Source organism: Anomalospiza imberbis, chromosome Z (assembly GCF_031753505.1).
Source record: "Anomalospiza imberbis isolate Cuckoo-Finch-1a 21T00152 chromosome Z, ASM3175350v1, whole genome shotgun sequence".
In the NCBI taxonomy this organism is placed as follows: Eukaryota; Metazoa; Chordata; class Aves; order Passeriformes; family Viduidae; genus Anomalospiza; species Anomalospiza imberbis.
The window spans coordinates 61,041,549-61,053,474 of NC_089721.1; the positions used below are offsets into that span (position 1 = coordinate 61,041,549).

At 39.4% G+C, this 11,926-nt stretch overlaps 1 protein-coding gene across 1 annotated transcript; it reads left to right on the top strand.

Moving 5' to 3' along the window:
• Positions 1-854: 854 nt before the first annotated feature.
• Positions 855-11,926, top strand: TMEM175 (transmembrane protein 175). Its single transcript, XM_068177215.1, has 10 exons — positions 855-1,033; positions 1,380-1,418; positions 2,493-2,590; positions 3,686-3,737; positions 4,918-4,953; positions 6,363-6,446; positions 7,084-7,248; positions 8,323-8,401; positions 10,072-10,213; positions 10,768-11,926. The coding sequence occupies exons 1-10, from the start codon at positions 902-904 to the stop codon at positions 11,429-11,431; spliced, it is 1,491 nt and encodes a 496-aa protein (XP_068033316.1). The 5' UTR covers positions 855-901; the 3' UTR covers positions 11,432-11,926.

Here is an 11,926-nt window from a genome sequence, read left to right on the forward strand (position 1 = left end):
CCGAAGGTTGGAAGGAATCTCAGCAGGTCATTTAGTCCAACCTCCCTGCTCAAGCAGGGTTATTCTAGACCCCATACTACAGGATTGCATCCAGATGGTTCTTGAGTATCTTCACTGAGGGACACCTAACAATCTTTCTGGGCACACTGTTCCTGTTTGTGATCACCCACACAATAAAGAAGTTCATTCTCATACTCAGGTGCAGCTTTTCTGCTTGCTGGCTCTCATCTTATTGCTTGGCACCACACAGAAGAGCCTATATGCATTGTCTCGGCATTAACCCATTAGATATTTATAGACATTCCTGAGGTTCCCCTCTCCGTCGCTTTTTCTTAAGGCTGAAGAGGCCCACCTCCTTCAGTTCTTCCTGGTAAGAGAGATGCTCCAGTCCCCTCATCATCTTCGTTGCCCTCCACTGGACCTGCTGCAGGAGCTCCATGTCTCTCTTGTACCGAGAAGCTCAGATTTGGACACAGCATTCCAGATGTGCCTCACTAGGGCTGAACAGAGGGACAGGATCACCTCCCTCAACTGCTGACGTGCACTTCCCATTTCAAAAAGGGAATTTGTTTGAGGAATACCAATTGCTTCTGTAAGAGTGATGCTTTCCTTTGCCTCTTCTGTTGATGTTTCCTGACCTGTCCTGTGTAAAACACGCCGTCAGTGTCACTGGATTCCGGATGTTGTTATGGAAAAGGGAGAGGTGAACTGGAAGGCCTGTTAAAGGCGGGGTTGCTGCTTAAGCCGCTGGACCGCCAGCGTCACGACCACTCACGGACATGTACAGCATCGTTTCCGAGAACAGCCTTCCTCCGCCCCACAGCGGCGGCGGGCGGCTCCCGCCCCTCTGAGGGCGAGGGGAAGCGCCGCCCCTGCCGCCGCCGCCGAGCGCAGCGGGGCTATGTCGGCTCCGCGGGCTGCGGCGCCCGAGCGCGGCCCGGGGCTGGGGCCGGAGCCGGGCAGCAGCACGCAGACATCGCACCGGCTGCTGGCCTACAGCGACGCGCTACTGTCCATCATCGCCACCGTGATGGTGAGCCCCCGGGGTGGGAGGGAGAAGCCTGGCGCAGCCGCGGCTGGTCCCGGCTTTCCGGGTCGCGCCCGTGCCTGTCCGGCCCGCCCGGCGGCCCCAGGGGGCGGCGGCCGCCGGTGCCGCCCGGCTCCGCGCCCGCCCCGCTGTCGCGGCGTGTCGGCGGCCGTCCCGGAGCGGTGTCGGCAATGCCGGCCGTGGTGGGCCGGGCCACGGCCCGAGAGCGGCTGCGACTTCCAGAGCTGCTCCTGGCTACGCGATCCGCGGGCACCTGAAGGTTGTGTGGTTTTAGGGAAGTGCTCAACAAGGAAAAGAACGGAATGTGCTAATAAACGTTTTGTTATTTCAGATTTTGCCGGTGGCTCACACAAAAATACATCCTGACCAGGTATCACGTGCCGTTTGTTGTTTCTTGTGTCCTCGCAAGTAGATGTAACATCCTCGTTTAGCACGCCCGCTTCTTTTCGAGTTACAGGCTTTCAAAAGCAGCAACATAAAGCCTATCAGAAATTTCACATAGGGCAAAGAGCTGGTAAACTTTGGGAGTAAAACTTTTAGATTAAGATTTGTGTTATATGCAGATGTTGTGAAATACAGCCTGAATGAGCTCTATGTTGTAGGCCATAGATTATAACTAGTTACTTTTCTATGAGAGATGAACTGCCCATCTGACCAAAACATCTTTCAGAAAGGATCTGGTCTTTTTGATAATAAACCATCACTGAAAGAAGCCACTTATATAGCACAGTCTGAATGCTCATTTTAAAGTCAGTTCATAATAAATGTAATTAGAATAAACAATGGTGGAAAAAGAAGACTACAGAAAATAAATTAATTCTGAGAATACCCAGGAATTTTAGGAAACATTAATAATTTGAGAAAGTTTACAGGTTTTTTCTTTTATCATTATTTATTTTTCTACTCTTAAATAGACCTAAGTCTTAGTTTAAGAAGCTCAGATAAGATCTGTAATGCAGCAAATATACTATGTGAGTCTGCTTTAGTCATTGTAGTGGTATTTGCAAAATTTGCTGAGGTTAGGCCCTCTCCTTTCTCCTTTTTAACAATTGTCACATAAAACCTCTGCGATGCTTCTACTATGGAAGTCAGTGCTGTGAAAGAGGCATATTGTGTCCAGTCCTCTGGACAGTGCATTATTATAGTAACAGTGATGAGAGAATGCATAAATGAGTAACAAGGTGAATAGAGCATTGGGAAGCCCTTTTACAGATTCATGAGATGTGTTGGTACATCAAATGCCATATTTCAGCCTACTTAACAAGTTCCTAAAAACTGATTTCTCTGCAATATACTGAAGAGATTGTTGAATGGGAACTGCATTCTTGGGAGGCATTTTCCAAAAATACATTACATTACAGTACATCTCTTTTTCAGATGTTGATAATAATTTTGTTATATGACATTTATATTTTGTTTCCTTGGGTGTCACTTTCTGTTTCAGAAATTAGGTGAAAGCATTCAGCAACTTCTTCTAGCAAAAATTGCAGTCTACTTGATGACCTTTTTAATAGTCACAGTGGCATGGGCAGCTCATGTAAGGTAGGAACATGGTGGTTTAAATTTGAAGTCAAAAGCTAAAAAGTGCAGGAGATAACCATGTCTCTGATGTATTTCTGTCTTGCTGCCAGACTTCTGAATTGTCTTTTGTTGAATAATATTAGAAAATTGTTGTAAATAAATCCTACCCTTAGCAGTGTAAAGCTACTCTTACACCAATGCCATTGTCATACAGAGAAAAACAAGCATTATATATATTTTAGAGTTTTCATCTTACCTTGAAGGCTAGATATACTTCTAATTCTGCTGAGAAAACATGAATTTGTAACTTGCATGTTCCATAACAAAGGAACTGATATAGTACAGCTGGCCTAAAACTCATCTCTCTGTCTTCAGCAGTAGTTGTCACAAAGGCAATTGTAATGTTGCAGATTCTGTACTTTATAGAGCTGTGGACACTCCCACCTGCCATGTCTTGGTGGTTAAAAAGAAATTGGCATGCAGGCGTCATACTGGAACCAGGGCAGTTTTTGTCTGAATTTTGAAATTTACAGATGTCACAATGCAAGTGATTGGCTGCATTCCAATAAAGGCTTGCAACCTGTAGTTCAGTGTTTGAAGCTGATACATCACATCCATTCCTTTACCACAGAGCTTTTCTTTGCTTGTATAAGTAAATGCTGATAATAAAATAGTAAATACATTCTCCAGGTTTTGTGGAGGGTGACGAGTGCTGTTCATTCTAAGTGACAGTTTAGTGAATGAGGAGTTTCATTAACAAAACCTGGGGACACTTGCAAGGAAAGCTTTTCCTTTGTGTGCTGTCTCTTCCGGAGAAATTATTCTAAGCCTTAAAATTTTGAAAATACTCTGCCATTCAAATAGAAACCAGGTTCTTAATAACTACTCCATGATTGAACTTGATTGTATCTTGCTTTTAAGATTTTTCTAACAAATTACTTTAATATTTGAGCTATAAGAGTTTTGGTGGCACCTGGAATACTTGTATTAATTCTGTGGCAAAGGAAATTGAGTTCCCCCATACTATCATAAATGTACAATTTATATGTAATGTGGTAAAATATATTTTGTGAGTTGGCTTGTTCATGATAACCTTACTTTGCCTTGCCTTGACAGGTTGTTTCAGGTGATAGAACATATAGATGATGTCCTGGCTCTTCTAAATCTGGTGAGTCTTGTCAGACAAGCTGAATGGTTAGCAAGCAGATACAGGTCACTTAAGTGTGTCTGTGAATATTCAAAAGTTTCTACATTAAATAGCATAACTCTGACATATTTCCAAGTCAGGAAAATACAAAGATCTTTAGTTTCACTGTGACTGATTGATAAATAACTTGCTTTTAACTAGCAAATGTTTTACTGTAAACCAAAAGAAGCTCTGCAGCAGGTTAGTCTGAAGTTCATCTGAGGGAACTGTGTATTTTGCTGTGTTGTTTTAAACTCTGTTCTCTGAAAGCATGCAACCACACAGTTATTCTAATTTTGTTAATAAAAGCAATGTTGGAGCTCCATGAGATAAAAGTAGAGGAAATTATTTTAGAAGAATAGCCTAATGTCACCTGAGGACACAAGGAAAAACGACGCACCGCAGCTTTGATCACCATGAAGAGACTAATTTATTTTTTCTGACTCAAATCATTTATAGTTCTCAAAAGGTGCCAGTGGATTGAAAGGTGAACGTGCCACCTCTCCAACGACACTGGACAAACTACCAGTCTATCAAATTTCTCCGCCTCTATGAAAGAATACAAAACAATAGGTTGTTTACAGAAAGTTGCATGAGAAAGTTCTCTACAAGAATGTAAATTCAGAAGGCTTTAGAAAATCCTAAGAGATCAGGGCGACAGCCTAAGACATCTAATTCTCACCTAATGTAGCCTTCAAAGCAATGTGTTTCTTCATGTTTTTGTTTGTTGGGTTGAGTTTTTTGCTTTTTTAGATGCGAAATATTTACGATCAGCTATTAATGTTCTTGACAAATCAGAAACACCTGTTTAGAAATATACCTGTGGTATATTTAGCATTGCTACTTTAGAAAGAAGTCTCTTAAAAATCATAGCAAAACTTTTACCTGGGGTATTAGTAGACACAGAAGACAGTATTGTTTCCTACAATAAACTTGTACAATTTGCATAGAGAACATGGAAGATGTGTACAAAAGAATATGGAAGATGTGTATAAAGAACATGGAAGATGTAGTCAAAACTCAGCAACTTTAGAAATGTGGGTATTTTTCATTATGCAGCACGAGCATTTGATCTCCTTGTAAAATAGAAAGCAAACAATGCCCTCATTGAAGATGTGTTCAGAAAATACATAGTGTTTCAAAACGGTTTTTTCTGTTTTAGGCTTGTATGATGATCATAACCTTCTTGCCATATACAGTAAGTAATTTTCTAAAATATGACATTTGTTTAAATTACATTGTCTGTTTCTTCCTTTATTTGGAAAGACTTTACCAAAGTATTCAGAAACCCAGGAAAGTGTTGTTACAGTATAAACACCGAAGCCCTTATCGTAGGTAAGTGTTGCTTCTTTAAAATTCCTGAAGCTATTTTATAACTTTCAAATACTTCATGTTTTAGACCTGGCAGAAAATGGGTATTGTAGAAACAAAAATTACGGTTATGGAAAGTCATAGTATCATAGAATAGTTTGGGTTGGAAGGTGCCATTAAAGGTCCTGTTCAACCCCTGCAAAGATCAGGAACATCTTCTGCTAGATTGTGGTAAGCACGCATCACTAGATGAAGTTTCTCAAAGCCCCATCCAATCTGCCCTTGTATGTCTCCATGGACTGGGCAACTCTGCCAATGTTTTACAACCCTCAGGGTAAAAAAATTACCATGACTTCTTTTAAAAAGGCAACTGTATTGAAGAAGGTCCAGGTTATCTGATAAAAATTTTGATAAGATAAATAAAACTCCTCTGTGTTTGTGTTTCAAACTCCACCTTATATGGCAGGACATTTTCCTTTTATAATTTAGCCCAAGTTTGTAGTATCACTTCGGATTTGCTCTGCAAGGTTGATTCTGGCAGCTGAGGGTTTATGTTTAAAATCTGCACAATTTTGGTCATATGACCTCAAAAGAATATTTGCAAATGAATGCTTTATTAGCAGAACAAAACAGTTGCGTAAAATGCTTCTTGACTGTTGTATGTGTAAGACAGGCACCTGTTTCTCTGTGGATATATACGTCTTACATTTAGTCTGCAAAAAATAAGGCTGTGGTCAGTAAGACGATCTTTATCAGCAAGGGAACATAGTTTTCATTTTGCCTTGAAGCTGAAATTATTTTTTGGAAAGCTGTCTATGTTACCTTAACACTACACCCTGCTTTTCTTTTTTTTTTTTTTTCCTTTTTTATCCTCCCCTAAAGAAGCTGCAGAAATTAATACAACAGGAAGCCATGGTAGTAGACATAATAAAAGATTCAAAAAGGTATACTAATATCAAGAATTTTCACAGCTATGGCATCATGTCAACCAAAACCAGTTAAGCTTTATGCTCAGGTACAAGCCACTCTGTAATTAATATGGAGGCACCGTGCCAGAGTGTCTAAGGTTTATCACTGTCAATGTCAGAGCAAAACCATCTCTCCAGATGCCTTTGGTTGGGATGCCTGCATGTATTTGTGGCTAGAAATAGCATTTAATGGCATTATGATGGAATGCAAATTAGTATGTAGATTAATGAATATTTTCAATAGTGAATGAAGAGTGCTTCTGTTTCTCTACTGTTATTCCTGCATTGCTTCTTAATTAAATATATGATCTTGTTGATGTTTTTTCAGTTTTCTTTAATGGCCTCCTTTCCAGGGGTACCTTTTGGCATCTTCCTATTCAGTGTCTGTGCTGTTGTCATTGGCCTTATACAGGTATTGGAGCTATCCATTTACATTTTCACTTTTACATAGACTTTCTTTTGTAGAACTGAAATTAAGCTTCTTAGTGAGTGGCAGAAATTGCTAAATATGTTATTAATATAGCATTCTTTTTCAAAGTTATGCCCATTGATGATAATACAGTACCTGTATGTAAGCTTCACTATCCCATGAAGCTGTTTTATAAACTAAATCATCTGATCTCAATGTTCACAGAATTCATTTCCCACTCTTTTTAAAAATGCCTTGGGGAAAGAACGATTGAGTTTTCCTGATGATGTCCTTCTGAGACATGGAGCAGTGGGTGAGGGAACGTAGGCTTTCAGTCTCAAGTCCAGCAGCACTCTTCTTCCTGGTGCAGTGCTTTGTTGCTTTCAGTTCCTCATTACAGAGGTCTTCATTCCTCTTCATCAAGGATCAAAGGTCATGACAGACTCTGCATAGGAGACTAAAATCTTCACATGCAGTGTACTGTCAAATCTCAGAGTTTCTAGGACTAATTTTCCACATGGGAGTGAAGAATAAACTTGAAAGTGTTTTGCAATGTGTTGATTTATACCTCTATGTCTTATGTTTGAAATCCTGCATATATTTATATGTAGTAAGTTCAGTAATGCTCTTTTCCTTGCAGGCTGTGATAGTAGCATATGGATTCTATCACCCAAACTTACTGAATCAACAGATACAGGAGTCTGAAAATCAGAATTTCTATAAACGTCATATCTTAAAGATTATTCTAAGAGGACCAATTTTATGCTTTTTAGCAGCCATCTTTTCTTTTTTCTTTATTCCTTTGGTAAGTTCTCTTGGTTAACAGAAAACTTTGATGCAACAGTTTGTATTAGCTGTCTTTAGGACTCTGTATGAAAATAGTGATGTCTGTGTTAATTATGCACACTTTCTCAATTGCTAGTTCTAGGGTATTGTTCACCATGTTGCACAAACTGAAGAAAAGTGAACGCAATTGCTGCACTAACTTAGGGTGTAAGAGCAAACAGAGAAGGGAGACCAGTTATCTCACCTGCATCTCAAAACAAGTAATTTTGGCTAAGGACTTTACGTAGCCTTTTTCTCTTCTGTATTTATTTGATGTCAATGAGTTGCTCCTACTTATTAATAGCTTTAACTCTTTTCTGGAACCCCTACTCAGAACTGAAATCTAGTTTTTGAATATATCCTGAGCTTCCATTCCTTTTGTTCTTTATGAAAAGATGGATTTAACTGAATTTTGAGAAGTATTCCACAGGAATTGGCAGTATTTAAATAATCCCCAAGTTTGTGAGAAATCAGGTTGCTCTTGATGAAAGGAGCAGTTATGAATCCAAACATGAAAAGACCTAGTATTATGTGAAAATATGTTTTCCTCTTCTTCCTCACTCTGTTCACTGTAGTTTGATTGTTTGCTTTTAATATTAACAATGGTGAAATTAGTCTCCAAGTTGCTCCTCTGCTTAGACCTGTGCAAAGCCTGTGAACCACTTAGGACCCACCAATGTGTTTTTGTGACACAAATAGTAGAATCTTAGAATATCATGAATTGGAAGAACCCATAAGGATTATGTGGGATAATACTTCAACTTCCAAAGCAGTTATTCCTGCACTTTTTGTTACCAGAATTATTTCCCTACTTGTTTTAGTTCACTTTATTGCTGGTACTAAATTGACTAGGAAAAAGCAGTATTTGGTTCCACATGCAATATTCAGAAAGTGCATGAGCATTTCTGCTGAGCCTTTTTCTCTTTGAAAGTCAAGATTTCATTTTCTCAATGTTATTAGTTCTAAGATTGAGAGTTATAGTTTCATATTAAATCTGGTAGGTAATTTATATTTTGGTACCTATATTTAAACTGTTCATCTTCTTCTCCAACAGTCGTATGTACTTCTTGGACTTGTAATTGTTTTTCCACATCTCACTCGATTAATTACATGGTGTAAAACCAAAATTCTTGGTGAGTAACAAAATTCCTAGCCATAAATTCAGATTAGGTTGTCAACATGTTATGCAGACAGCCCAGAACTAAGTAATTTCAGTTCTGCTTTCATTTTTGGTCTTGGAACATAGTGATCTTAGGGTTTATGGATGTGCTTCTAAACAGTGTCTCCCTTGCTCCTTAGTTTCCCATAATTGTAATGAGATCTGTGTAAGGCACAACACATTTAAAGTGCAAAACCTTTCTGATTTGTCCTGATAATGCGAATGCATGGCAAAAACACCTCGGTATATGAATGACTGCTGCAGGCCATCTATCCCTTTTCCCTCCTCAAGAGGGAGCATGGAGATGGAAGAACATAAGGAAGCAAGCTCTATGCCTTTATCACTTTCTTCCCCACAATGCTGAATAGTCACACATTTTCAAACAGCCAAGCACTGCATCTGTAAATCAAACTTTCTCACAATAGTTAACTGTTCAGGGTATTACTTCTCATTAATCTAACTGCTATCATCTAAAGAGGTGCCTTCACACATGTCTTAAGTTAGCCTAAACCCATGCTTCCTTCCCTTATGTGCTTTCTGCCCTCGTTGTGTCAGGAGTAACAGTTGCACAACCATAGCAACCTGAGCTGCTCTTAAATCCTGATGAGAAAGAGGTTGCTGTTGCTAAAATAAAAGGAGTGGGGGATATCATGCAACCTACTTGGCTAAAAGGTGCAGTGTCCCTCTGAGAGGGACTACAAAACCACTGAACAGATAATGTCTTTGGAACTGATGCTCCCAAGCTGGGTCAGAAGAATAATACCTTTGTACTTCTACTGCTGCTGTTCAGACTAGTACAAGTCTGTTTCCAGTGCAAATGTGAGCATACTCTTCACTCCCCCATGTGGCAACAATAACAGGGAGGCAGATGTACTCTGAAAGGAAGAAGCCAGACTCTCAGAGCCTCAGAATAAACACATACAAATATTGTCCATGCTTATTGTGATGGGGCCACTGTAGTTTGCAGTCAGGGCACGTCTCTACCTTTCACCCTGTCAGATGGCTGAAATACTGCTTTATTGAATTTCTTGTGATTACACCTGCTTTGCATTCCTGTGGAACCTTAACCTTTTTCTTTGTCCAGTCTATATACCTGAGGTAGTGTATTTTGGCTAGCTAGGCAGTTCTGAGTTCACTCTTTAGAGATGTGTTCGACATTTCCTATAAAAGCTACACCTTTTGTCAAAAGGTTTGAATTATTTTAAGTGAGATCATTCGAAATCCCAGTTCAGCCCCCATGATTTTTTTCAAGACAGGTTTTTATTGCCATGTAGTGTAAGTTCTCCAAGCTGTCATAGAGGCCCTACAGCTGTTAGGGCTTCCTGAGGCACAGAATCTGATTTGTTTTGTTCAATTACAGCTTTGAGTCATTATTCACTTGGTGGAAATGGTTTGCTATACAGTTTAAAGGAAAGAGCTTTTTTTTGTTGCTGTTCCTGAAGCACTTGTCTTGAACGAAACATAAATTTCAGGGAGAGGCACATATGCCAAAAAAAGTGGAGTGACTGACATGTGTGGATGACTGGCATCCTTTTGTCTAAAGAAAAGTTTAGGCAGATAGGGAAAAAAGGAGGTCACAGTAGGTTGTTGAACTACCTTATTTTACACTTATTTTCATTATTAAGCCTCTGGATTTGTTTCCAGGTCTGAGAGTTGAGGAGGAGGAACATCACAGCTTAGAAACCTTCACTTTTTACCTCAGTGAGCCTCTGAGTAAGGAACGAGTAGAAGCATTCAGTGATGGGGTCTATGCCATTGTAGCAACCCTGCTCATTTTGGATATATGGTAAGGCTTTGTACTGGTTCTTACAGTTTGTCTTGTTAAACATACAAACTTCTGTCTGTACGTAATATTTGAGGGAATAAAATTAATCAAACATTGTGTTTGACTTCCAAAATCTGCAGTGGTTACTTTAAAATATGATTTCCTGGAAGGACGCAGAGCACAAACCAAAGATGCTTCTAACACCCACATTCCAGCAGTAATGATCATCAGTGTGTGTAATACATGTTAGGGTATAGAGTCTTGAAGAACAAAGCTTCCTTTTTTGCTTAGTTACGTTTTCAGATGAAAGCTTTTTATCAATAAAAGCTGTTTAGTCACTGTAGCAATTTTATTAACCCAAAGGAATACTAACCTGCATTCAGATTTCCTTTTATATATAATTTCTTTGCAGAGCTGTTATTTGAAATGGTGTTTTTGAATTACAAATTAGAGAGGTACGGAGTGGATTCCTGTTTTTCACTACTTTCTCAAAGTAAAACAGCATAATTCAGTCTTGCTCCAGATGTGTTTTTATAACAGTAATATGCAAAGTAAAGTAATTTTTCTCTTCACAGTGAAGACAATGTTCCTGATCCCAGAGAAGTTGAGGAGAAGTTCCATGGCAGTCTTCTTGAAGCTTTAAGTGAATATGGGCCTAACTACCTTGCTTACTTCGGCTCATTTGTTACAATTGGTCTCCTGTGGTTTGTCCATCACTCTCTTTTCCTTTATGTAACAAAAGCTACCCGATTAATGGGACTGCTCAACATCCTTTCATTGGCTTTCATTGGTGGGCTTCCACTAGCTTACCAGCTGACCAGTGAATTTGCAGAAAAGTCTCATAATGAAATAGAAGCCATTCAGGTCAGCTGTGTTATCACTTTCTTTGCCAGCATATTTCAGTTTGCAATATGGACTACAGCCCTTTTCAATGAAGAGGAAACTTTGCATGCATTTGCTAGATATGGTGGCAAGGAGCATGCCTTCATGTTTGCCAAGCTGGCTCTTTACCCTTGCGTAAGCCTGGGGGCCTTCTTTCTAACTTGTTTATTAAGTGAATTTAGCACAGCAATTTTCCATCTTATACAGATTGTAATCCCATTTGCTTTTCTTGCCTTGCGCATTTTTGTTAGAATTTCCTTAACTGCCATAAAGTCTGTGATGTCTCTCTCCAGACGGAAGGTTGTATTGTTAGAAGAGGAGGAGGCATGTTTGTCTTCAAATGAAACACTGTCCTAAATTTCTGCACAGTGCATGTGAAGTTACGCTCCTCTGACTCGCATTATATTCGTATGTGGATTATATTGATGTAAACCAAAGCCTGTATTGACCATAACTAGGGCATATTTATGTTTAAGCTGGCCATGCTCGAGACCCTTTCTCCAAAATCTGCTGGTGAAAATAGTGGGTAAAGAGGGAGTGCAAAGAAAAGCATATTCCCCTTCTTTTAGGATTGCCTTACAGGAAAAAATGCTGCTTGACATGTAACTGCAGCAATGATCAATTAAGAAGTGTGCAGATACCCAGCAAAATTGTAACCAAACACAGAAGTTGGTTGAGCTTCTGTGTAAGAGAATATGAGGCATGGAAAACACGGAGACATCTGGATTTCTGGATGGTACATCATAGTAGAATATATGTGCATACAAGTTATTGGTTTCCTTTTTTTAAATTTTTTTCAATGTTAAATTTTTTTCAATTTTTTTTTCAATGGTCTGTTCTGCATAGTCACAA

What these genes read in the sequence shown, in the direction of transcription:
- TMEM175 (XM_068177215.1), top strand. Translation starts at nt 902, where the DNA reads ATGTCGGCTCCGCGGGCTGCGGCGCCCGAGCGCGGCCCGGGGCTGGGG. An exon ending in CCATCATCGCCACCGTGATG is followed by an intron (nt 1,034 to 1,379) that starts GTGAGCCCCCGG and finishes TTGTTATTTCAG; the next exon opens with ATTTTGCCGGTGGCTCACAC. An exon ending in GTGTAAAACCAAAATTCTTG is followed by an intron (nt 8,402 to 10,071) that starts GTGAGTAACAAA and finishes ATTTGTTTCCAG; the next exon opens with GTCTGAGAGTTGAGGAGGAG.